The following is a 26252-nucleotide window of genomic DNA, read 5'->3' as shown; positions in this document are numbered from 1 at the left end:
GAATGTGTAGCCACCTCACCTGGCTCAAAAGGACCTGGGCGTGCTTTCTGATGAATGATTTTTGGAAAATACCTAATTAGATGGCAGAATGTTCGGTGGAATGGCCCAGCATACCTGGAAACTGAGTCAGGAAGGCAATGTGCACTCCTCACAGGGCTCAGGTTTTGTCATGCTATGATCCCAGCCCTGAAATTTGTGGCCCTTATCCACATGTCCCTTGGTCTGTTTCTGTGATTCTTTCTTTCAGGTACCCTCTCCTAGAGGTTGAGATTTTAGACAGCCTTATAATTGGGTCTTGCTTTTTTATCCAGTCTTGATTATCTATGTCTTTTAATTGGAGTATTTGTCTATTTTCATTTTGTAATTATTGATGTGGTTAAGTCCTAAATTCTGTTTCGAGACAGAAAATGTCAGAATGATCATCAGAAATGGAAAGTGTCAGATGTGTGGTGGCAGGATTAAGTGATACCTCGTTAACTCTAGGTAGACTTTGATGAGTTATGGATGTGTATTTTTGGCCCAGCTGCTTAGAAAATAATAATAAGAGGTAGAGCCACAAAGCTTAGATGAAATACTATTGAATATTTAAAAATATTGATTAGTCCAAAAGAAGGCAAGAAAAACACAACAGAGTAAACAAACAAAACCCCCAAAAATTCAGAAGGGACAAAAATAAAACAAATATGAAATGGTAAACTTACCCCTCCATATCAATCATTACATTAAATGCAAATGGACCAAATACTCCAAGTAAAAGGCAGAGATTATCAGACTGAGTAAAAAAGCAAGACTCAACTCTAAGCTTTCTAAAAAGAAACATTTTAAAGACACAGATAAAATGTAAAACAAAAGGAAAAAATATACTCTGTAAACAACAAGCATAAGAAAAGTGGTTTTGGTATATTAATATTAGACAGAGTAGACTTCAAGTCAGAGTATTACTAGAGATAACAGGGGAGGCACTTCATAATGTTTATAAAGGAGCAATTCATTTGTAAGATATCTAATCTGTAATGTGTTTCTACCTAATGACAGACATTTAAAATACATGAAGCAAAGGGTGACAGACTAAAACGAAAAATAGACAAACCCACAACCATAGTTGATTTTAACATTCCTTGCTCACTAATGTTAAAACAACTATACAAAGTATTAATAAAGATGTAGAGATCTGAACACTATCAATCGACTTGGCTTAATTGACATTTATAAAACACTGCACCAAACAACTGCAAAGTACAATTCTTTTCAAGTGAACGTGAAACATTCACCTAGGTAGGATATAAATTGAGCCATAAATTAAGTCTCAATAAATTTCAAATATTGAAATTACAAGGTATATTCTCTGACTACCAATGAATTAAATTATCCATAAGAAAAATGTATCTAGAAAATCCTCAAGTATGTATAAATTAAGCAACACATTTCTAAATATCCTATGGGTCAAAGAAAATATTTCAAACTGCGTAGCGAAAATACAACATATCAAAATTTGTGGGATGCATTTAAAGTACTTACAGAGAAATTTATACCTTTGAATGCCTAACTAGAAAGAAGGATTTAAAGTAAGAAAAATTAAGTTTCTATTTGAAGAAGCTGCAAAAAAGAAGCATAAACTAAACCCAAAGTAAGTAGAAACAAAGAAATTTGTAAGACATACACACAATACAATTCTAAAGCCAAAATTTGGTATTAAAAAAGATAACAAAATTTATAATGCCCTAGCAAGACTAGTCAAGAAAAAAAAAAATGAGAGAAAACACAAATTACTAATACCAGGAATGAAGGAGGAGGTACGACTACAAATTCTACAGACATTAAAAATGAGAATAGGAAATATTATGAACAACTTCAAGCTAATATATTTGGTAATGTACATGGACAAATGTAATGGACAAATCCCTTTAAAAATATAATTTACTCAAATGACTCAAGAAGAAATAGAAATACTGAATAGCTCTATAATTTTAAAAGACATTGAATTCATTATCAAAAATGTTTCTACCAAGCAAACTTGAGGCCCTGAAGGTTTCACTGGTGAATTCTACCAAACATTTAAGAAAAAAATAATATCAGTCTTATACAGAGTCTTTTTAAAAATTAGAGGAAATAAGACCTCTGAATATCTGAGTACTATGACAGCTGTATAGCTAATTATATCCCAGTTTTCTCCCCAAACAATAAAAGAACAAGGAGGGAAAATATTTTTTATACAAAACCATGTCCCTGCATAACTTGAAGACAGAAAATGTTGAAGCTACACATAGCTGTTAACAAAAAGAAAAATTATCAATCCTGGTGCACAATCCCTCCTGCTACCACCTATGCCCTCACAGCTGGTCAGGTAAACTGAGAAAAACTGTGGGGAAGACAGAAGACAGAGAGGCTGATGAAGGGAACCTAAAAATGATTTGGAGCAAACACCAGAAAGCTTAAATCCAGAAAGATTAAATGTAAGTCTGAAAATGCTGGAAAAGATCCAGACAGATCCCATAGCAGGGACAACAGAGAGAAGGGATTCAGTGTGTGATTTAAAGGAGCAGGGACCATTTATAGGAACAGACAATTTAAAGGAGACACTGAAACACAGAACTTCTGGGGAAGAAAAAGGCAAAAAGAAAGGGAGAAGACCCTTTGACAGTTAGATGGCGAAGAGAAAACCAAATAAAAAGAGATAAAATAAAGTCCCGCAAAAGAAAAAAGAGAACTGTAAAATTAGGGTGTGGGAAGGGGAAATCACCCTCCCCGTACCATCAACACAAAACGTTGCTAGAACTACCTGGACTTTGCCATACTGACAAAAGAGGGCACTGTTAGGTTGGGAATCAAAAAAATACCCAAGAACATGAACCTGAGAAAAGTCAAGTCCATACAAAACTGCAGAAAACAGGAATAGAAATTCCCCACATACCAATGACCATGAAATCAACCATGAAATAGAGGAAAATTTAAGTCAGCACTCCAGAGAGAATTAAATATACCCAAACAAGCATCTGAGAGGTGGGGGGTAAAAAACACCTTGAACCTGGAATTTTAAAACTAACAAATGGGGGAAGGGGAGAACAGGAAAAAATGAGGAGAAAGTTGATTGAACTCGGGAAAAAATGAGAAAAAAGAAAGATCAAGCTATCTTAGAAATGAATAAATTACAAAGTGTTCAATGGAGAATAGTCACAATAAAGGAGCATTTTAAAAAGGAAAGAAAACAAGAAAGTGAATAAAAATGGCATAAAGAAGTAAAAATGTAGAAACAGAAGACTAGCAAAGGAGAAAATATTCATATTATAGAGTCCCTGAAGAAGAAAAAGAAAACAATAAACAGAGTAATATTTAAAACTATAATCGAAGAAACAGAAACAGAGAAAGAGCCCAATCTATACATTGGAAGGACTTCTTAGGTACTAATGAAAATTCATCCAGATTGATCAACTCCAAGACATTCTGGTAAAGATACTAGCTTTCAGAGATAAAAATAAAATCCTCAAGGCTTCCGGGTGAAAAAAGATTAAATAACTTATAAGGGCAAAAGAATTAGATGGATATCACACTTTTCAAAACCAACACACAAAGAAAAGCAACTATGAAGCAGCATTTTTTTCTTAAATTCACACAAAGAAGTGTGAATCAAGGCTATAGAAAATGTCAAGGATGTAGAAAAACCATTTTATTTATTTATTTATTTATTTATTTTTAAGATTTTTATTTATTTATTTGCGAGAGAGAGAATGAGAGACAGCGTGAGAGGGAGGAGGGTCAGAGGGAGAAGCAGACCCCCCACTGAGCAGGGACCCCAATGCGGGACTCGATCCCGGGACTCCAGGATCATGACCTGAGCTGAAGGCAGTCGCTTAACCAACTGAGCCACCCAGGCACCCTATAGAAAAACCATTTTAAACAGAACATTCATCAGTGTTTTGGAGGAATCTACTAGAGGGTGAGCTTCATCCATACCAGCAATGACTGGGAAAACTTCAGAAAAAGGACTGATGGTAAGCACTTAAAAATATTTAAGTATACGTCTAAGACCAAAGCAAAGGTGGGGAAGAGGATAGAGGACTAATGTAGAAATATGCTGTGTACTGTTAACAACGTGTAGAAATCATTGAACTAAAAGATGGAGAGAGAAGACAAGAGGAAAATAGAAAAAGCTCATTGTTGTGTGGACCATAAGTGGTGTCAAATGGTAAGAGGTGGGGGTGGGGAAACCTAGAAAGCCAGGCAGTAAAGGTTTAAATAAGAAAATAAGGGTTTAAGGGCATTTTTAAAAGTTGTAAAAATAAAGGTAACCACTAGAACAAAAACATAAACCTTCCTAAATACCAAAAAACATTTACAAATAAAAGGACAAAGAATATACAACTCATAGAGAAACATAAATATTTTAAAATACACATAACCATAAAATATTTTGTCAAAATATCAGTCATATTGATAAATGTGAATGGGCTTAACTCCTCTATTAAAAAGATTTTCAATTTGCCTCACAAAATATGACACACATACATACATATATAGCATATGTAAGAGATACACCTAAAACAAAGTGACTCATAAAGACTAAAAATAAAGGGATAGACAATGAAAGCAATCCTGATGTTAGGCAAAGTAGAATTCAAGCCCCAAAGCATGAAGCATTACAAAGGACATTTTTTTTATGGTAAAAGCTACAATTCACAATAAAGATATAACACATAAAAATAAATACACCAAATAACACAGCAATAACCTTTATGAAGCAAAACTGCAGAAAGTACAAGGAGACATAGATAGAAATAAGCTAACAATATGAGAAAACTATACTAAACACATTTACCAATAAAAGTGAAACAATGACAATAAATTAATTACATCCCCTGTTCAGAAAAACAACAAAGTGAACCAAAAGAAAGCATGAGGAAAGAAATAATAAAGAGCAGGAATTAATTAAATAATTATAGAGAAATAGTAGATCTAATTAACAAATTAAAATTCTGGGTCTTTAAAAATAAAAGTATATAAATTACCATATTGACAAGAAAAAGAGAATATACAAATAATGAAATAAATATTAAAGGAGAAATAACCATTGAAGCAGAAGACATTTTTTTAAAATCACAAGAGACTGCTTTATAGTCTTCTCTATACATAAATTTGAAAACTTAGATTAAATGGAAAATGGATTGCCACAATCAACCGCATTTGACTTAGAAAGCTTAACCCAATAGACAAAGTTATTGAGGAACTACCCCACCAACAAAACAAAACAAAACAAAACAAGAAACAAAAACAACACTAGGTCTAGATGGTTTTTCAAATAATTCTGTCAAACCTTCAAGGATCTGATAGTCCCAGTACTCTATAAATTATTGAAGAGCATTGAAAGGGAAGGAAAACTTCTCAACTCCTTATATGAAGTACGTGTAACACTGATACCTACACCAAATAGGGCAAAGAAACAAAACGTCACTCATGCATACTGATGCAAAAATAGTAAATAAAATATTAGCAAACCCAAATCGGAAACATTAGAATCCAAAATCACATTAAGAAGGTAATATACCATGTCCAAGTTGGATTTACTCCTGGAATAATGCAAGGTTGGTTTAATTCTAGGAAATCCACTAATATTGTATACCATATTGATAGCCCAAATGAAATAAATTACAAAATTATCTTCATAGATATAAAAAAGTCTTTGAAAAAATTCAACATTAATTCACAATATAAAAATAATCAAGTAAATGGATATTGAAGGGTATTTTTTAAATGGTAAATATGTATGTGTGTGTGTATGTAAGTTTAAAAAAGCAAATATCTGTAGTATCCTACCCATTGTGTAAGAAAGAAGGAGATATTAAAAAAAAAGCATGTCTGCTCATCTGTTCAGAAGAAATATGTAAAGGATAAACTAGAAAATAAATACAATGGTGACCTACAGAGGATGAGTGGACAAGGGATATAAAGAAGGGTGGAATTAAGTAAGGATGAGAAAGAAACAATACTTCTCTTAGTATATTTTCATTAAGTCTGACTCTTAGAGAACCATGGTAATAGTGATATTTTACATAGCACCCAAAATAAACAGTTCCTTTTTGTGAGTGGAATTAAAAGGGAATACAAACAGTAAGAAATGAACCTAACTGTATTATGAATGAATAATGTAACCACATTGAAGAGAATGTGAAAGAAAAAACCTAACCTAAGTAAATTTCAGTAAACAGTATTTTGACTGTACATTATGAGGCTAAAAACAAAAATTACTGTACTATTCTTTTGTTTGTACAGGGGTATGGGTTTGTAATTCTGTAACTATTGTACGTGTATGTGAGGATTGAACAAACAAGTCAATATAGATCATTAGAGACAGATTTTTCGCTGAGAAAGGAGTTACAAATAAGGAAAGTTGAGAAGCTACAATGAGCTGTATTAGAATTTGAGGTATCAGGATAGACTCATGGGTTTTATATATATATCCTGATAGATATAGAAATATATATGTGTGTATGTATGTGTAGATATACATACATAGGTCTCCTAGCTTTGTGTGCTGAGAGGGCCTGCAAGGAGTGATACCCTGGTAGCCATGAACATACCCAGAAACCAGATATTGGTTTCTGAACACCACTTTCCATGAAAGGAACCAGGGCTTCTTGAAGAAGCAGTTGATTCCAGTGCTGGGGCAAGACATGATGAAGCTGGAACATTTAGTGGTGCCAGAAATAAGGAAGTGCTGAGAAAAAGGATGAAGGCATGTCAAAAGGATATATGAACCAACTTGAAGAAGCTCCTAGTAGCAAAACCTAGAACAACTTGAATAGCAGAATAAATAATGATAGTAGTGGATTGTGATCCATAGAATAAACTGAATACCCAAGAGTCCATACTGAAATAAATAAAAATTGAATAAATAAATGAGTGTGAACGGACAGCTCTTTCTTACAGAATAATTCTAATTAATAAAGTGTAGAAGGAATGAAGAAAATAGAAACCTGTGAGGCAAACACCACAGGAATAATTGTTGCAAGGAAGATCTACCAATGGATGCTAAAATCAGTGCGTATAAGTTTTACTTGAAGCAGGATATTTTCATAATCTCAAAGTATCCTACCCAGGATATTTATCAGTTATAAAGAGAAACACAGTAACTTTACAGTGGAGAAAACTGGCATTCACCAACTTAACCAAGTGATCAAGGGTAAGCATCACCAATACTAAGGTTTGTGGACATAATGTACCCCTCCCAACATAATGCACTGAGAAGGACACAGCATCACTTCTATGATGTTCTTGCCCCCCAAACATGTATAATTTCTGTTTAATAATGAGAAAACATCAGACAAACCCACACTGAGGAACATTCTGCAAAAAAATGACCAGTACTCGTCAAAAATATCAAGGTCATGAAAGACAAGACTGAGGAACTGTTGCAGATTGGAGGAGAGTAAATAAATACATCGATGAAGTGCAGTGTGGAATCCTGAATTGGATACTAGGACAGAAAAAAAGGACATAAGGAGAAAAACTGGTAGATAATGAAAAAGGTCTGTAGTTTAATCAATAGTATTGCACAAATGTTAATCTCTTAGCCACTGAATATTAAATACTTGACCCTCACATCAAAAACAAAGCAAGGATGTATGCTGTTTCTGCTTTTATTCCGTATGGTACTAGAGTTCTTAGAGAGTGCAATAAAGCAAGAAAAATAAAATAATGAAGATTGGAAAGGAAGAATAAAAACTGTATTTATGAATGAGCATGATTGACCACTTAGAAAACCATACAAAAATTAAGTGAACTTAGTAATGTCACAGAATAAAAGGACAGCAAACAGAAACCAATTATATTTTTTGTATGCTAGCAACAAATAAGTGGAAAATTTAAAACTTCTGCTCTTCAGAGGATACCATTAAGAAAATGACAAGGCAAGCCGCAGACTAGGAGAAAATATTAATAATACTTCTCTGATAATGGATTTGTATTCCAAATATATCAAGAATTCCCACAACTCAGGAAAAAAGAGACAATAAAAAATGGGAAGACTCAACAAGGACTTTGCAAAAGATTTAAGAATGGACAACAAAGATATGTGAAGAGAACGCCACATCTGATATTATCAAGTGTTGGCACAGATGTGGAGCCACTGGACCCCTCAAACATTACTGATAGGAATGTAAAATGACAGATACTTTGGAAATCAGTTTGGCATTTCTTAGAAAGTTAAACATGTTACCATATGACCCAGCAATTCCACTCCTAAATAAGATGGGCAAAGCTAGTATGAGGTGAAAAAAAATCAGATCAATGGTTGCCTGGAGCTAAGACAGGGAATGGGGAGAGAGGGACTACAGAGGAGCCCAAGGGGGCAATAAAAATGTTCTATATCTTGAATGAAGTTATCTGGGTATACATACTTCAAAACTCATTGAACTGTGCACTTAAAATGAGTGCTTCTTGTAGGTAAATTAGACTTTAATAGGGTTGCTTTTAATTAAGGTAAAAATAATGATCAGAGTTAATGTTTATTGAACATTTACCTTAAGTGCTTTCCATATTCTGCATCATCTTACTGAATTCTCAAAACCACTTTATTAGGTAGGACTTTATTATCCCCATTTTTCAGCTGAGGAAACAGATAGAGATCCCAGTAAAGAACAAGAATTTGAACCCAGACCACCTGACTGCACAACCCGTGCCCTTGACCACTGTGCTACAGGGCTAGAACATCAGGTATCTCTCCCCTGATATTAATAAAGCTCATCCTCAGGACATGCTAACCAAGCTCTCTCTTTGGAGTAGCCAAAATAAGTGAGTGTGGACCCGGGAAATGAGGGGAGGAACCACAGGAAGAGGTGGCCTGGGGTAGAATGGCATTCATCCAAGCCTGGACTCTTGCTCCCGCGTTGGAATCACCTGGTGCCTGGTCCTTGCCTCACCCTAGACTGACCCAATCAGCGTCTCTGGGGTGGGCCTGAGAATCTGCATTGTATTAAGAAGCCACCACCCGCATGTCTGCCCCAGTGAGAACAATAGAGACAGGACTGTGCAGAGGGAAGTCTGGGTTTAAATCCTGACCCCTCCTGACCCTTTCTTACCTCTCTGCGCCTCAACTGGCTCATTCCCACCATGGGCATCATAATAGTACAAACCGCGTAGGGTGGCTGGGAGATTCCTGTGATTTGAGGGAGAATTAGGCATAGCACCTAGTGCAAAGGAGGCACTAGATATATAATGGATTAAAATAACACTTGAACGAGGGACTGAGCTGCACCCAGCACCTCTCTCTCTCTCCTTCCTCTCTAGGCCCCGGCCTGGCCTTTATCGCTTACCCCAAGGCGGTCACCATGATGCCTCTCTCCCCACTGTGGGCCACCTTGTTCTTCATGATGCTCATCTTCCTGGGCCTGGACAGCCAGGTAAGGGGGGACCCCAGGCTGGGATGGCAGGGAGACCAGATGCTACTCTTTGGAGCAGCTCAGGGGACTTACCAGCACCTTGGTGCTGGTTGTCAGGGCCCTGCCCACTGTCCCCACCCTGCTCTCCTCTCAGCAGGCCGTGATCTCCACCATCACCCCCAGACACCCCTGTATGGCTCCTTCCACATCTTCCCAAATACACTTTTCCTTACCTGGAATTCCCAACTCCCAATCTAAGTTTTTTAAAAATTGCTAACTACTTGCATTCTGTGAACATATTTCTGCCTGATAGCACCACCTAGCAAGCTGAAAAAATTCTCAGAGATAGGGCTATGGTTAATGGTATCCAAGGCTCTACCACCACGTGTCCCTGTCCCTGCCAAATCGTGGGGGACACAGGAGCACAGAAAAGTACCTTCTCCTTCCTTCCTCCATCTCTGTTATGGCCCTCCTGACATGCTCCAGGTGGCCACATGGGTCCTCGGCACCACCATCAGCTCCCAATGCCCCTCGTCCCACCCGCCTGCTCTCTCATTGTTGCTGATAGGGCTCTCCCCACCCACCCTCCACTTGGCAGCCTGTCTTCCTCAGTGAAGGCTGTATAGTTAGAACTAGCAATTTATCTGTGCACATTTTCCTTTATCTCCCCGTGAATGCACACACTTCATCTTCTCACACTGTAAAACGCACCGCAGCCTGCCCTCCCAGCCCTCCTCCAGTCCTCTTCTTGATTTTCCAGCCAGAATCCCGGTGGCTTCCAGTCACTCTCCACTCTCTGAAATCTACCCTTTTTCCTGCTGTTCCAGCGCGGCGGGTTTCCTTAAGAGCCCCAGTGAACATCTACCTAGAGCCAGCGGCTCTGCTATCAGACTCCGTTGGCAAGGTGCTGTCCTCTACCCATGACCTTGTGCAAGTCGCTTAGCACCCAAGCCTCATGGCCAGTGTGTCTGTCAACCCAGCCAAGTCCAATTTTTCCCCCGGATGATTTCTCAGAAATTGCTAAGCCGAGCTGCTGAAACACCGGGTGTTTCTGCTGATAATCTTCCCTTCCAGTGTTGCGGGCAGAGGCCTCGGGAGGGATTGGCAGCTCGTGCGTGACAGTGACTGTCCTGCAGAGGGAGGTGGGGGCTGGGGCCTTGGCTCTCTGGGTCCCTGGGGGTGTTGAGCAGAGCCAGCACTTGGGCTGAGATGCTGAGTTAGCAAGGGGGACCTGGGGGCCTAGTGGGCAGATGGCAGCTCTGCTTACCCCCGTGTGCACTGCCCTTGCCGTGCCTGGGCCACACCCTCCATGCTCTGTCACAATAACCACATGGACTGGGGGGGCCCCTTTTGTCATCCCCATTTTGCAGATGAAGAAACTGAGGCTGAATGAGTTGCTGGAACATGTACCCAGGTTTTTGTGCCTCTTAGTCCACATGCTCTGATGTCTCTTCAGTTTGGGTCCTGGATAAACAGCCTTCCCTGAATTGCATCTTCTTCCTTCCCTGAGGACCCTGGAGAAAGGAAGACTGCAGCCAGCCTTTCGGTAGAGGCAGGGTAGCCTGGAGACTAGGAACCTGGGCTTTGGAGTCAGACAGGGCTGGGTTTGAGTCCCAGGTCCATGACTTTTACCAGCCGTGTTGCTCTAGAGTAGTCACTTCACCTCTCTGTGCTTGGTCCCTTTGTCTGCCAGTGAAGCTGGAAATACCTTTCCTGAGGAGGTAGAAATGAATTGGAAAGGATTTGGGGCCAAAAAATGGCTCCAGGGAAGGGAGTGTCTCCACATGGTAACCAGCAAAGGAATCCTTTACTTCTTTTACTTCCCTCCGGTCTTGGCGGTCCAGCACAGTGGTTAAAGCCCAGTCTCTAGAAAGATTGGTTCCTACCCAGGCCATATCACTGAACACCTCTGTGCCCTCCCTCGGGCAGGTGGCTTACCTCCAATGCTTCCACTCCTCACTTACAAACAGGAATACTAATTGGATTATAGAGATTAAATTAATCTGTTAACTGCTTAGAAAAGAGTCTGGCTCACAACAAGCACCATGTATTTGCCATTATTTATTATTATTTTTATTAATTTATGAAACCTTTTCTGAGCATCTCCTCTGTGCCACTGGGGATAGGTGAAAATGGCATCACCCCTGCCCTCTAGGATCCCACCTTGCAAGGACATAGATATAAGCTCCATGGGCACCATGAGGTGAGGCAGGGGGTGGCCTGGGTGTAGAGGAGAGGAAAGGTCTGTTCTGCCCAAGCTAGGGGCAAGGACGAGCAGTCAGGAAAAGGCCTATGCAGGAGATCTGCCCACAGTGCTGGGAGAACCCAGGGAGGGGGCTGATGGGTGTGTTGGGATATTTGGGCTGGGTGTTGATGGGTGAGTAGGAATAGAATAGATACGGTGTGTCTGGCCCAGTCTCAGCATGGTAGGATGCAGACACTTGGTGCCTCAGGCTCTGCTGTCTTAAGCCTGCACACTCTGGCCCAGCCCACCGAGTCCCATAGCAGAAACATCAGAGCTGGGTGCTGGCTCACTTCCGATTGCTCTCCACCCATCAGAGGGGGTGCTTGCTCAGCAGAAGCAAAGGATGGGAGAACTCTCACAGTCCTAGAGAATGAGGAACTCAAGCCCTGCTCACAGAGACTGACCAGAGCCTGCCACTAGCCGAGCACTCAGCTCTCAGGACAGTTGCAGAGCCTCCCATCTTGCCTCCCAGACAGCGTCTCCTTTAAGTTGTTGACCCCAGAACAGGGCCCAGCACATAAGCACATGACAGGAAGCATGGGGGAGAAGGAGTACTAGCTTTCAAGTCAGGAGACCCCAGTTGAAGTCCTGACTCTGCTACTTCCTCGCTGAGTGACCTTGGGCAGGTTACTTCCCCTCACTGAGCCTCAGTGTTCTCATCTGTTACATGGGTTTGCTGGAGTTCTGTAAGTACCAGGACTGTTGTTCTTCTCAGGCCTTCTGTCAGTGTGAGTGTGGAAAGGAAGGTAAGGCCCAGTGGTGGGGAAGCCCAGGGCTTAGGCCTATTGCACTTGTCCAGAGCTGAGGCCACTAAGAACAGACTTTCTCTCGGGCTTGACACTGTCCTATCTGCCCTGTGCAGTTTGTGTGCGTGGAAAGCCTCGTGACTGCTGTGGTGGACATGTACCCCAAGGTCTTCCGGAGGGGCTACCGGCGGGAGCTGCTCATCATGGCTCTATCCATCATCTCCTATTTTCTGGGCCTCGTGATGCTCACGGAGGTGAGTGACATGGAAACAACTAAGCGACGTGAACACGGTAACGGGAAGGTTAAGTGCCTGGGCTCTGGGTTAGGCAGGTCTGATGTCAAATCCCAGCTCTGGGATCGGTCGTGTGACCCCGGCCAGGTCTAGTATTTCTCTGGGACTCGTTTTCTCCTCTTTGTGAGTATCATTGGAAGTTCTCATTGAGCCCTGAGCACAATGTCTTCACATGTGTGAATGCTCAGCTCACGGTCACCATGGTCACTACCAGAGGGGAGTAAAACTCACAAAGAGAAAGACTGGGGTTATCTGGTAGTCATCCACCCTTACAGTACTTCCGGGTGAAAGGGACAGTGTCAGCTATGGACCCCTCACCCAGGTACTGCTCTTGGCCTAAAGTTCAGAGCAGGCTTTTCTGGAATATCACTGAGAAGAGACATGCATGAAGACATCTGGCACCTCAGGCACTGTGTGTCTGAACCCCAGCCCTGTCTCTGCTGGACCTGAGTGAGGAGGGTTTCACCATGACCCCCCACATTAAGACTCATGACACCATGTTTCTCTCCCCTCCTGCAGCCATCTGTCTAATAAATACTTTTTCAAGTACCTTGGGAAAGTGAAATTAGATATCTTTCTCCCCACACTGACAAAATTAATTAATTTAAAAAAACAGAAAACTGTTGCCCAACAAGAAGAGGTTTTACAAGAAACATGGAAAGAAATGAGGGAACTCCAATCCACTGAAGCAGCTGAGGTGATATTGAGGTTGGTCTATGGATCCTCTTCATCCTCTGCTTCTCAGCTCAGAGGCTGTCTCCTGGAAGGCTCCTCTGCTTTCTTTCCTCAAGCACTTTGTTCCAGGCTCAGCCCAGCCTTTCTCCCACCTTAGAATGAACGCTCAGTTCACCTGTCTCTCCCCACACCAGGCTCCGAGGTCCATGAAGACAGGAGCTGGCCTTGCCCGGCTCTGTGCCCTTGGGTCCTGGCAGAGGGTTGACACTCAGGGCGTGGTGGCTGGTGTTATTATTGCTCCTAGTCATTGTCACATTAATGGGAGTGATAATCAGCTTTGAGCAAATGAATGGTGTGGCACTTCCAGTTTCCATCTCTCCACTCCCCACACAGGGAAACCAGCCCTGAACTGAGCAGGGCTTCATTAAGTGGTGATTAATTACACGAAGTAGAGTCTTTGTCACATAGAAATTGGGGGGTTAATGTGACATGTTAATGAGGCTGATGGGAACAGGGCTCCGAGAAGAGCAGGCATTGGTATGGGTGTCCCTGGCTTGGAGCAGGCAGGCAGAGGACCCTCCAGGACCTCCGGCCCTGGGAGCCCCCCAGCCCTGGGTGACCCCCATGTTGCAGAGCCTCCATGCCCACCCTTCAACCTGAGGCCATGGGTCTGCCCAGGGGTGCCTTGCGGCTCCTGGGGCCCATCAGGGAAATGCACTGTGCTGACCGTTAATCAGCAGACACTTGGGCTTCGCATGCCAACCTTCTGCCTCCATGCAGGAATATCTGTGAGTGATTGCACCAGAGAAGTTAAAATTGCCAAATGGGCCATGTCGGCCTCAGCCTTCACAGTAATTGCTGGCAGGATCTTCTCCCTCATTTATATACATTTAAAGCTCGGCTTTGGGGAAAAAATAGGCCACAGATTTTTTATCTTCCACCACGGCAGTGTGGTAGAGAATTAAGAGCCTGGGCTATGCAGCCAGACCACCGAGATTCAATCCTCAGTCCCACGACTGGCTATCCGGATGACCTGCGGCAAGTTTTCTCACTGCTCTGTGCCTCGGTTTCCCCTATGAATACTGAGGACAGCAGTTGTGCCTGCCTTGTTTATACACGCTGTAAGGATCAAGCAGACTAAGACATGGGAAGTAGTTCAATCAGAGCCTGGTACTTGGAGAGGGCTACATATGTATACATGATGTTCATGGAAGGAGACACTCATGGAAGGAGATGTTCATGGAAGGAGACACATGTTCCTCAGGAGAGCAGTTAGGAGCATCGTCTGAGCTTTTAACTCAGAAAGCCAAGCACATTCCTAGTCACAGAGAAGCCTCAGACCTGCTCCTTACTCTCACAGCCCTGAATATCCACCACATCCAGCACCAACAGGAGGCCCTAGACCAGATATGTCCCATAGATCCCCTTTGTTTCACCCCCACTGTGTTTTTAAGAACATGGAGAGGTTACCAACAGTTAAGAAGAGAAAGACTTCTCGTGAAGATCTGGATTTCTGGCATCTTCTAGAAAAATCTGCAGATCTGGCTGCAACCCAGGCGTGCCTCCCCCAGCAACTTTCACCCGGCGTTCTGTGGCCACGTGGGGCCTGTGCTGGCCAGTTAGCGCCAGCCCCACCACTTCCTGGTGTCACACACCGGGCCCACCTCTTTCCCTCGTGTTATCTGTCTGGCCCTCTGGGCATCGAGATGCTGCCCCAGATCCAGCTGAAGACATGAGTGAGGAAACAAACAGTCCCAGCCTATGTGTGGTCTCAGAGGGTAGAAAGAGGCCCTGGAGACCATGGGAGCACAGGCTGGAAGCTTAATTCTGAGTACGTCCCTGTGGCAGACACGGAGGCTGTCCAGGCTTTGTCCTGGACTCTTAACCTCCCTGTCCTGGCATTCAAATGCCTCCCCCAACCTGACCCTCCTCCCCTTTTCCACTTTTATTTCTCCTGCTGTTGATTGTGTCCTCCTCAAGGTTGTCATGTGTTGTAAGATTTCCTATAGAGATCCCAACCTTTCTGAGGGCTGCAGCTAGCTGCCTGCCCACATGCCATCCCTCCTTTTTAGAAACCTTCCTGGGTCACCTGGGCCAGCTAAGCTTATAACTCTCAGGCCTTCTCCTCCCACACTGGTAGGAGATACAAAGAGAACTGGTGTGGGGGCCTCCCCAGCAGAAGCTCAGAGCTAACAGAACAGCTGATGGGAAAACTTTTTTAAAAAACTGTGAATCCATAAAATGTGCTGCAGAGGCCTAAAGAGAAGATAAGGCTGTCAAAAAGGCTTCTTGGAGGAGGTGACATTTGAGCTGAGCTGTGAAGGAACTTACCAAGTAAAGAAGGAACAGCACGTGCAAAGGCACAGAGAGGAGACTATCCCTTAGTCTGTCAGAGGGAAGCATGTGAAGATCGGCTGGGAGGAAGGAGAGACAAGGCCAAGTGAGAGGGCCACTCTGACTGGCAGGCTTACGGGAGCCAAGGGGTAATGTTAAACTGTGGAGAGACATGATTGGATTTGTATAGTAGAAAGGTCCTAGTGAAAGCCTATGTTTGGGGAAGGGGGTGAGGCTCGAGGCAAGGAGGCCAGTGGGGATGCTGTTAGAACCATCAGGGAAAGGGGCTGAGGCCGCCCGACCTCAGTCTCTGATTTTCTGTGTTGTCTCCAGCCTTTGGAAGGAAAAAACAAGATAGACCTTCCCAAGCCCAGCAACCCCAGAGGGTGCTACCTTAGGGGGGGCCCAGGTGCAGAGGGTGTGTCGTTTGGGGAGACTAGGAAGAAGCAGTCTGCTCTGGTGGATGTGACTCCTGGCTGATGGTAGCCACAGGGCCAAGCAGAGGGCCTTTCGAAGGCCAGCTGTCCGACCCTGCTCTCCCATGTGTCTTTGCATCCCTCTGTCCACATGTACGTCCTCCCGCTGCACAGGGCGGCATGTACATCTTCCAGCTCTTCGACTCCTATGCAGCCAGCGGAATGTGCCTTCTCTTTGTGGCCATCTTTGAGTGCGTCTGCATTGGCTGGGTGTATGGTAAGTAGAGGCTGGACATACCTGCGCCCAAGCAGCCTGTCATGGTGCCCAGCATATGGACGCCTGTGGCCTGGATAGGCTCAGGTTCTCTGCATTGGTCTCCACCTATATCCACCTCTTCCTCCTTTCCTTCAGGGGCTCGGCCTTTCACACTTGTCAGGAGAGCTTCTTGTTCTTATACTCCTGCGGCACAGGGACACAGGGAGGGGTTCCAGACTCAGGCACTGTGACCTTGGGCCAGTGCCTCTGCCTTTGAGCCTCAGTTTTTCCATCTGTAAAATGGGATAGTCCTCACCATGTCTCCAAGTAGGAGATAGTGTGGGCAAAGCAGCCAGCATGGTGCCTGACCCTCATTCAGCACCTGCCTTCTGGTCCTCCTATTTCCTAAACCGAATGAGTGGATGAGGATTGCTGGACTCAGTGATGATGGATATTCCCACTGTGAGCCTAGCTTGGGAACAGGCCGCCCTGCAGGCTGCCCCACTCATTAGCAGCCCAGCCAGGCTGTCCCCTTCAGAGCCTTGCCCCCTGCCCCCATGTATGTCAGCCAGGCCTTGGCCCTGCCTCTCAAAGGGACCATCTTCCACCTTTCTCCCAGAAATGTTTCCTACTCACTGTTTCCTGGGCCTCACTGACCAAGGTCAGAAAGGGTCTTCCCAGCATCGGACCAGAATTCCTTCTCCTGCAGTATATTCTGAAAGCTCACATATGTAACATCTTGGTAGTTGTTAAGTGGTAAATAAGGTCCCTGCCATCATTTGTCTGTCGGGCTGGGGAAAGCAAACACTCCTAGCCTTCCCTCTGGAGTCTTGTACAAAAATTCTCTGGGGTGTGTGCCTGTCTGTTTTATTCTGGACAGGAAGCAATCGCTTCTACGATAACATCGAAGACATGATTGGCTACCGGCCATTGTCGCTCATTAAATGGTGCTGGAAGGTTGTGACCCCCGGGATCTGTGCGGTAAGGGCCCTGCCAGAAGCTGCCTCCAGCCCACTCACCCACTTTCCCCTTCTAGCACCACAAGCCTGGCTGAGGCTGAAACTGAGGACGTGCTGACCCCCTGGGAGACCCTCTGTGCATCCAGAGAGCCCAAGGCACCTAACAGCTTTCTAAGTGGGAGTCATGGGGACAGTTTCTGGGCTTGGCCAGGGAGGGGCCTCACTGGGATCCCAGCTCTGCCACCGCCTTGCTGTGTGACCATAAGCAAGTCCCCTCCCTTCTCAAAGCCTCAGATTCTATACCTGCAAGCTAAGTGGCTGGGGCTTGTCTCCATGAGGGCCAAGGATCCTATGAGAGACAACGTTTAACTTTGCTGTTAACAGAGAAAGCCACAGAACTGAGGTAAAATTGGGGCTCATTGCTCTGCCCCTCAAGCCACACCTTGGAGAGGAATTTGTGTTTAATATACATAACCCCATTGCTCTTCACCCAGTTCTTGGCATTGAAAATGTCTCAGAGCATCTTCACAAACCATCATGGTTCTGCAAAGTCCACTTTGAAAGCAGCCCCGAGAAGGAGCTAGAAAATTCCCAACTGGGCAGAGGCTGGGGATAAGGCTTCTGGGGCAGGAAGGGTCTCACAGCCCTGATGTGGTGCTGGGATCTGTGGGAGTCCATTCCCTGTGTGAGCCGGCACAGGGCCTCACCTGTCCAGGGCTGTCACATGCAGTGGCCCCTACCCTCACTGGCTTCCTGCATGTGGGCCTGTGCCTGGGCCCGTCGCCGAAGGCTGGCCCCCAGGGACTTCTCCCCGTCTCTCGGCAGGGCATCTTTATCTTCTTCCTTGTCAAGTACAAGCCTCTCAAGTACAACAACATCTATATCTACCCCACCTGGGGCTACAGCATCGGCTGGCTCATGGCCCTGTCCTCCATGCTCTGCATCCCACTCTGGATCTTCATCAAGCTGTGGAAGACAGAGGGGACGCTGCCTGAGGTGAGACAGCCCAGGTGGGGGGGGGGTGGCGGGTTGGCAAGGACGGCTCTGAAGGCGCTGAGGCACATGCGGGGTCTGGCTCTGCCTCGGGTGGGCTGAAGAGCAGAAACAAGTCCATGGGTCTTATCTGAGCACTGGGTGTGTGAAGAATGAGCCCCACGTGTCTCCTGGGGAAGCCACGGCCAGCTCCTCTCTGGCAGGTGTTCATTGTTACCATTGTGTGACATCATCTCTGTGAGGCCTGGAGGGTGAGCCAGTTTCTCTGAGTGTCCTCATCTGTAAAATGAGGACAACAGCAGTTCCTGACCTACAGAGGTTTTTATAAGGACTCAATGAGTTCATAGAGGGAAAGGACTTAGACTGGGACCTGGAACAGAGTGACGAAGCGTTAGCTTTTACTGTTCTGTTAGTTCACAAAGGACCCCATCCCCAGGACAAAGGGAGGGGTCTGACGTTGGGGGAACATCTATCCCACGTCATCACCGTGCTAGACTCTCTACATGTATCTTCCTTAGTCCTCTGAGCAAACCAGGGTGCTGGCCTCATTTTCTGCCTTCAATAGGTAGACCAACTGAAGCTCAGAGCAATGAAATCGCTCAACCAAAAATTAGCATCACACAGCCAAAACTTAGCAAACTAAATTCTTAGAATTGAGATATAATTGACATATAACATTATATTAGTTTTAGGTAACAACATAGTGGTCTAATATTTGTATGTCTAGTTAATATCCCTCACCACAGTTACAGATTCTTTTCATGTGATGAGAACTCTTAAGATCTATTATCTTAGCAACTTTCAAATATACGCTACAGTATTATTACCTATAGTCACCATGTTGTACATTACATTGCCATGACTTATTTCTTTTATAACTGGAAGTTGTACGTTTTGGCCCCCTTCACCCATTTCACCCCCCATCCCTCCACCCACCTCTGGCAACCACCAGTCTGTTCTTTGTACTTTGAGCTCGGGTAGGTTTTCTTTGTTGTTTGTTTGTTGGGTTTTTGTTTGGTTTTGGTTTTTTGGGGTTTTTTAGGTCTCACATATAAGTGAGATCATACAGTATTTGTCCTTGTCTGGCTTATCTCACTTAGCGTAATGCCCTCAAGGTCCATCCATGTTGTCACAAACAGGATTCCCTTCTTTTTTATGGCTGAGTCATATTCCATTGTGTGTACCTACCATAACTTCTTTATCCCTTCATCCACTGATGGACACTAAGGCTCTTTCCATGTCTTGGCTGTTGTAAATAATACTGCAGTGAACACTGGTGGGGGGATGTACATACCTTGTCAAGTTAGTATATTTCTTTCCTTCAGATAAATACCAGAGTGGAATTGCTGGATCATATGGTAGCTCTATTTTTAATTTTTTGAAGCAACTTCATACTAATTTCCATAGGTGATGCCAAATTTTTTAAAAACAATTTTATTAAAGTATGTTTTATGTATCCTAAGATTCACCCATTTCTGGTATACAATTCAGTGATTTTTGCAGTAACTTTCTGTGTTCTGTGTTCTGTGTATTATAAACATCACCATGAATCAGCTTGAAAACATGTCCATCACCCTTATAAGACTTCTCATGCCCATTCACAGTTTACCCCGTTCCCACCCCAGACACCACCCATCTCCTTTCTGTCTCCATGGATTTGCCTGCTCCGGACATTTCCCGTCAGCAGCGCCCTATGTGGTCCCTTGGTGGCTGGCAGAGTTATAAGCCGCACCATCCTACTCTAGAGCATTCGCTGGCTCTACTCTCCTTTCTCACCTGCTGGCACATCAGATGGTTTGAGTCAGTTTCTCGCTCATTTAGCAAACTGCTGTGTGCCAGGAACTGTTTTGTTTACACATATTACGCCATTTAATCCTCATAGCGGTCCGTGATGTGGAGGCTCTTATTGCCCCTACTTCACAGATGAGGAAGCTGAAGCATAAAGAAGCGAAGCAACTTGTCCAAGAGCATACAGCCTCAGAGTGGCAGAGCAGAAGCTCTGAGCTCTCATCACCTGAGTTTCGCTGTCTCCTTCCTCTGCTAGGACTGGCCACCCTCCATTGTGGGGCCCTGTCTCTGCTCCACTGCCACCCTCCAGAGATCTCAGGGGTTCACCTTTCTGTCCCAGAACAAGGTCAAATGGAGATGGGAGTAGATGTGTGTGCAAACATCCAAATGTGAGTGCCAGCTCAGAGTCGGCTTCACCCAGCCCGCCTGCCCGCTGGAGGGCCTCAGCTCCAGAAAAAGGCTACATAGCCAGTCAGAAGGACCAAGCTGAGAGGGAAAGTCTCTTTCTCAAGCCTGCTCATGCCCCCTGAGAAGGTTTCCTTGGCTCCCGCAGGGAATGTAGGTCAAGGGCAGTTGGTTAGTTCTGATCTGGAACCAAACCATGTCCTTGGTCCCTGCAGGCCCCTCCTGCTGCGTGCCTTTGGTATTCAGGAGTGCCCAGTATCCCCTTGTGAATCCTCCAGAGATTAGCTCAGGCCTGGCATGGAGGGGGAGAGGGTGGGCAGGTGGAAGAAGCTACTTTCCTGAGCTTTTTCCATCTCCCTAAGCTCACGCACCTGCCTCCACAGAAAGCAAGGTTTATTAACGACAGCAGAACTGATTTCCAGGCCTTCCTTACTGAGGAAACGTGTGCCAGTTAGTTCACCTCCCTCTGTTTCCAGAAGGTTCTGCCAGCTGACAGGAAGGATCTGGAAGGAAAAAATGGGGTCAGTGGTACTTACCTGAGAGAACTGCTTTGAAGATGGATAATCTGTGCTAATCTGTGGCAGGGTCAACTAAACTGAGCCTCGTGTTAATCCGAGGAGGCAGGTGCCCTTGTTCTCCTTTGACAGATGAGGAAACCAAGGCACAGAGAGGTTAAGTTTCTTGCTCCAGTGAAGTGACAGAGCTGGGATTCAAACCCAACTGCCCAGCTCTGGAGCCCATGCTCTCTATCCTCTTCTGTGTGGTGCCTGGCACACAGAAGATGTGCAGCATGGGGGATTTGGCCTGTTAATCCCACCTGGGCTGTGTAGGTTCAGCCTGTTAGGAATGGCAGCATCTGGAAGAGAAGACAGAACCTTGATCATGAAAAATCTTTGCAGGCTTCCTGGGAAAGGGTTTATGCCCAGAAAGGACCTCCCAAATCCTGGTCCAGTGCCTTCCCCTGATGAACCCTGTGGGGTATATGTGAACCTGAGATGTGGGGCTCCAGGCAGCACCGTGGCAGCAGAAGCCTTTGTCAGGAGTCTGCCTGTGACTTCTGCTCCCTCCTTGGTACAGTAGGGATGACAGCCACACCATCCGTGCCCAGCCCAAGGCTGGCTACTTTGCGAGGCGGCATGGGGCCACCATGGCTGTGCCAATGTTTCCATCTTCACGCATGGCCCAAGGAGCAGACACCACACACCACATGTTCCCCTGGACAGTGGCCCCATGATGACACCCTTTTTGTGGGAAACATACCCATTTATCCAGCAATCACAGAAACCGTCCTAGAGGTTACCATAGCTCACTCCTGAAACACCCCTCTCAGGCCACTATGTCCTCCCAGTCCACAGAAGAGGAAAACGCAGCTCCTAGAGGTTAGGTGAGTTGCCTAACAGAGCTAGTGAGTGGCCGAGCAATCAAAGCCCAGCTGTTCTGTCTCCACTGGAGGGGGGGTGAGGCAGTCAGCCCCAATTACACCTGCAGTAGGCCAGGGACAATGCTAAGCCCTTCTGTAAGCCATCTCCTCACTCCTCAGCAAACCGCAGGAGTGGGTACCTCTGTTGTCCCCATTTTCCAGAGGAGGAAACTAAGACCCAGGGAGGTCAGTTCATCATGCAGAACAGAGCTCTAAGTAACAGCGCAGAGGGCCAGATCTTGGTCTCAATGTCTCTGTGGCCTGCAGTGTCCACCCATGCAGTTGGGAGAGGCCAAGCCAGGCGCCCGGACCCTGGCAGTCCCTCTCAGACCATTCTTCTCCTCTCCAATCACATAGAAATTCCGGAAGTTGACCATCCCCAGCGCTGATCTGAAAATGCGGGGCAAGCTTGGGGCAGGCCCACGGACGGTGATGGTTAATGACTGTGACGCCAAACTCAAGGGCGATGGGACCATTGCAGCCATCACAGAGAAGGAGACACACTTCTGAGACACACCTGCCACCTCGGATGCCTCTCCTTCCTTCCCTCCCCCGACCCCGTGTGTATAAATGAATACCTGAGACACATACTTCCCCTAATGATAGAGGCTTGCTCGTTTTGCACAGGATTTATTAACAAGTTAATTTTAAGGTGGCCGTGTACACTCTGGTTTAAAGTCCCATTCCCCTCCTTGCCCCCAGTTATCATGTAAGTAACATTATGAAGAGATAATACTGTACAGGGACTAGCAGAATCTTCCATGCTAGGACGGTTTTAACCAGTGTTTTCTAAGGGTTAGGGAGAAGTTGTATCATATGGTCAAATTTTTATACTTGGGCTGTGGGGCAGGTGGGGTGGGAGTGATGCCTGATCTCTGTCAGCCTTTTAGCTGACCGCTCCATGTCCCATATTCCTCCCTGACCATTGCAGCCCCTCCTCCATGCCCCCGGGGAGGGCTTTGCCTTCAAATCCTGCCTTTGCCATCCCCAACCTCTTAGCAGTGGGTTTGCAGACAGCAAGGATGTGTCAGAGAAGAGAGTGATCTTTCTGCCCTGATCCCACTAAGTGACCTTGGGTGCTCCCATCCCCTCCCTGGGCCTCAGTTTCCCTGTTTCCCAAATGGGGAGGGCTGGATCAAGTGATCTCTGAGGTCCTTCCTGACCTGGGCAGGTCTCTTGGGGATTGTGTTGGTATGGTTTGTTGGGTGGTGGCTGCTGGCCGGCAGGCCTGACCTTGACCTTTAATTGTTCTGAAGTCTCCCCCTGCTTATTTAAAATCAAGTTTGTCATGGAAATGATGTGGTGTTTTCCCCTTAAACTCCAAGTTGATGCATCTGTGAGTGGCTCCATTCTCTGGAGTCTGGCCAGGTCCTCAGCCCCCGTGACAGGGCTCCTCCTGTCCTGTCCATCTGCTCTTCCTGTCATGTCTGTCTCTCTGTCTTCATGGGGCTGGCTGGAGTCACCTGCACACTGGTTTTCGGGGTCAGGAAGCAGCTGCCATTCCGTTGCAGCTGTCTGTCCTGCTGTTGCCGCTGCCCCGGCCACCATCTGTGTCTAGGACCTTCTACCAGCTTCCCAGGGGAAGGAACCCCAGTAGGGCCTGGAGCCTGGTTTTGTCCCCTGGCCCCTTCTTCATCTGCTTGCCACCTCTTCTCTCTCTTACTGTCCTCCGCCCTCCTCTCTCTCCTGCTTTCCTACTACCTCTTAGTCCTCCCCATCCTTCTTCTTATCACCAGCAGAACCTTCTTTCCCTACCCCTTTTTTGGGAGCCATCCTACCTGCATCTCTTGCCAGGGGGGCTGAGAAGCCTCAGCACTTATACTGGAGGGAAGAACCGGGCTCCCACCCCTCCCTCTGTGCAGGCCAGGGGCTGGTGGGGGCGAGCCCGGTGCTGCCTCAGACCTCTCTGCCTGACTTCTCTCTCTAATCAGATTTCATCAGCCCTTTGTCTTAGATTCAGAGTTATTTGGGGACAGGGAAGGTGCGTTCTTTATCCTTTTCCTTTATGTCCCCAGTTTTATTTGGTGGAAACAGGAGCTTTCTCCAAACCAAGGCTTTAGTTTCCTGTAAGGAACCCACATGTTTAATTCACCTGAAACTTTCCAAACTGACAGCTTCTCTGGTCTGGCCAGCCCCCATCTGAAGACTGAGTTTGCTAGAAGGGATGCCCAGTGCCCCCCCCGCCCCCGCCAGGCAGGCTGGGATGCCTGGTTCTGGTCCCCCTTTTGCACACACTGCCCAGGCCTGCTTGGCTCTCCCTGAGCTGTCGGACCTGGTGGACCCAGGAAGTGGACCCAGGAGGATCGGGCCTCATGCTGAGCCTTCTGCTGTGTCTGTCCATGTCTACTCTTCTCCCACCAGGTCCTGGGGAGGAAGACTCCCCACTGCTGCTGCTACCGGTTCTCCACCTACAGCTCTGAAGCCTCGCTAGGGACGGGATGCACTGCATTGTATCTGTGGCACTTAACATTTCACTCACTTAACACTACTCATGGGGCGGGGTGGAGGGAGGGCTTTTGCTCTTGGTTTTTTGTAATTTCCTACTAGTATTTGGGCAACTTGGGGCGGGACGGGGAGGGAAACGTGGGGGCAGGGGAAATGTCATTATGGTGACTTTTTTGATATTCATTAGAAACAATACATCCTTTCTGAGATATTTACAGAATTATTAAAAAATGAAAAAGGTTGTACTGTTTTACATAATGAACGTTTTTATTGGGTATTCAAAGGGCACACGATTGTCTGCTTACTCATTTTTAAAAATTAAAGGAATGAACAAACTATATGTGACGGTTCCTAGCAGAGTGGTGTTCTTGAGTTGTCCCTGTGTTTTATCACCTGCATGATATACCTGCAAAATCTTCTTGGTTCCATCCTTGGAAGTTGCAGTTTCAACTCAGGATTACAAATTAGAAGCACCCAGGGGTGTTTCAGGAGCCCATACTTCCTTTCCTTCCATGTGCTCAGCATACATGGAATGTCTGCTATGTTGTAGGTGCTCTACAGAAGTTGTCTCTTCACTCTTCAAAACAATCCCATAAAGCAGGCACCTCCCCACTTTACTTATTACTTCCCCCACTTTGCAGATGGGAATGATTGAGGCACAGAGAAATCAGGTCTGTCTGAACTCAAAGCCCAGTCTCTCAATCACTCTGCCTTACTGTGTCTCATGCTGTGAGGCCCAAAGAAGGCAGCAGCTGCCTCGTCATGGCTGTGGTGGCTGCCGCAAAGCTCATGGGCTCACCCTGCTAGGCAGACCTGCATGTCTGAGGCAGACAAGGTGGGGTGGAAAGACATGGAGATTGGAAGCGTGCAGTCCTGGTTTGAGCTCCAGGATCCGCCCTTGTCAGCCTCAATTATCTCATCTCTACGAAGAAGATAGTAGCTCCTGTTTCAAACTCAGGGTGATTATGAAGATCCCATGAGCTCAGTAGGATTGGTAGAGCTTTGTATTCACACTGGTTATTATCATCCTGAATGAATAGTGCCCAGGCTCTAAAAGTGTAGCATTGCTTAGAACTTAGGCAAAAATCTCTAAATCTGCATCTGGGATTTCCAAAGAGTTACTTGGGACCACAGAGCATGTTTTGTCCTGCCAGTCCATGGAATGGAACCATCTTCTACATGCAGCGTCTGCTCATTCCTATGTGGTTGACTCTTCAACTTCAAATCCCTGATCTCAGGATCCCACCAGAAACTGTCTTGGCCTCTTGTGCTCTCTGAGGTGGTAACATCTGCTCATAGGGAAGGCGTCCCACAGAGTTCCAGGTTCAGAAAATCTCGGACCCCAGAGGGTCCCTGAGAACTTCATAACTTCATAAAGCCACGGGGATTGGTCACCTGTCCGCCACTATTCCCTCCTGTGTCTAAAAGTGGTACAAAGCATCAAGACAAAGTGGCTGGGTCTCCCTCATTCCCAGGAAATCTGATTGGTGAACGCGTAAGCTTACAGAATTGGTAACCTATGGCATTTTTTTAAAGCAGTAGACCCTGTAGGCTTCAGTATGTGCTAGTGACCCTGCTGGCCAGATATGACTATGCAGCCCAGCTCTATTAGGTACTGCAAATAACCAGAGCAGAGGGGAGCCTTGGAAGTGAAGTCAAAGGCTGCTTCAGACCTAGGAGATTTTCCTCTGATTTTGGGCGGGGTGGGGGAGGAATGGAAATCAGGCACCAAAGAGCTGACACTTTCTGCAGATGGCTGCAAATTTTGAAAAAGGTCATGCATTCAGCAGGCTTTTACTGCGTACCCATCATGCTTCATGCCTGGACCTAGAACTAAGGATATTGAGACAGGTGGAACAGTCCCTTTCCTTGAGTGTTTTTGCTCTTCTAGGTCAAGAGGACAGGT

The 26252-nt window shown here is 45.6% G+C and overlaps 1 protein-coding gene across 1 annotated transcript in view; it reads left to right on the top strand.

The window, feature by feature from the left end:
• The window catches only part of SLC6A11 (solute carrier family 6 member 11), a 126614-nt gene extending 102975 nt beyond the window's left edge, over positions 1–23639 (top strand). The window contains exons 9-14 of the mRNA XM_034997313.1: positions 9280–9392; positions 12479–12616; positions 16255–16357; positions 17217–17317; positions 18121–18291; positions 22259–23639. Coding sequence (XP_034853204.1) covers positions 9280–9392; positions 12479–12616; positions 16255–16357; positions 17217–17317; positions 18121–18291; positions 22259–22411 — 779 coding nt within the window. The 3' untranslated portion in view covers positions 22412–23639. The remainder of the gene's footprint in view (positions 1–9279; positions 9393–12478; positions 12617–16254; positions 16358–17216; positions 17318–18120; positions 18292–22258) is intronic.
• The last annotated feature ends 2613 nt before the right edge of the window (positions 23640–26252 follow it).

This window comes from Mirounga leonina, unplaced genomic scaffold (assembly GCF_011800145.1).
Source record: "Mirounga leonina isolate KUSES-001 unplaced genomic scaffold, KU_Mleo_1.0 Mir_94, whole genome shotgun sequence".
NCBI classification, from domain to species: domain Eukaryota; kingdom Metazoa; phylum Chordata; class Mammalia; order Carnivora; family Phocidae; genus Mirounga; species Mirounga leonina.
Note: the sequence above shows the minus strand (reverse complement) of the source record. Positions and strands in the feature narration are given on the sequence as shown.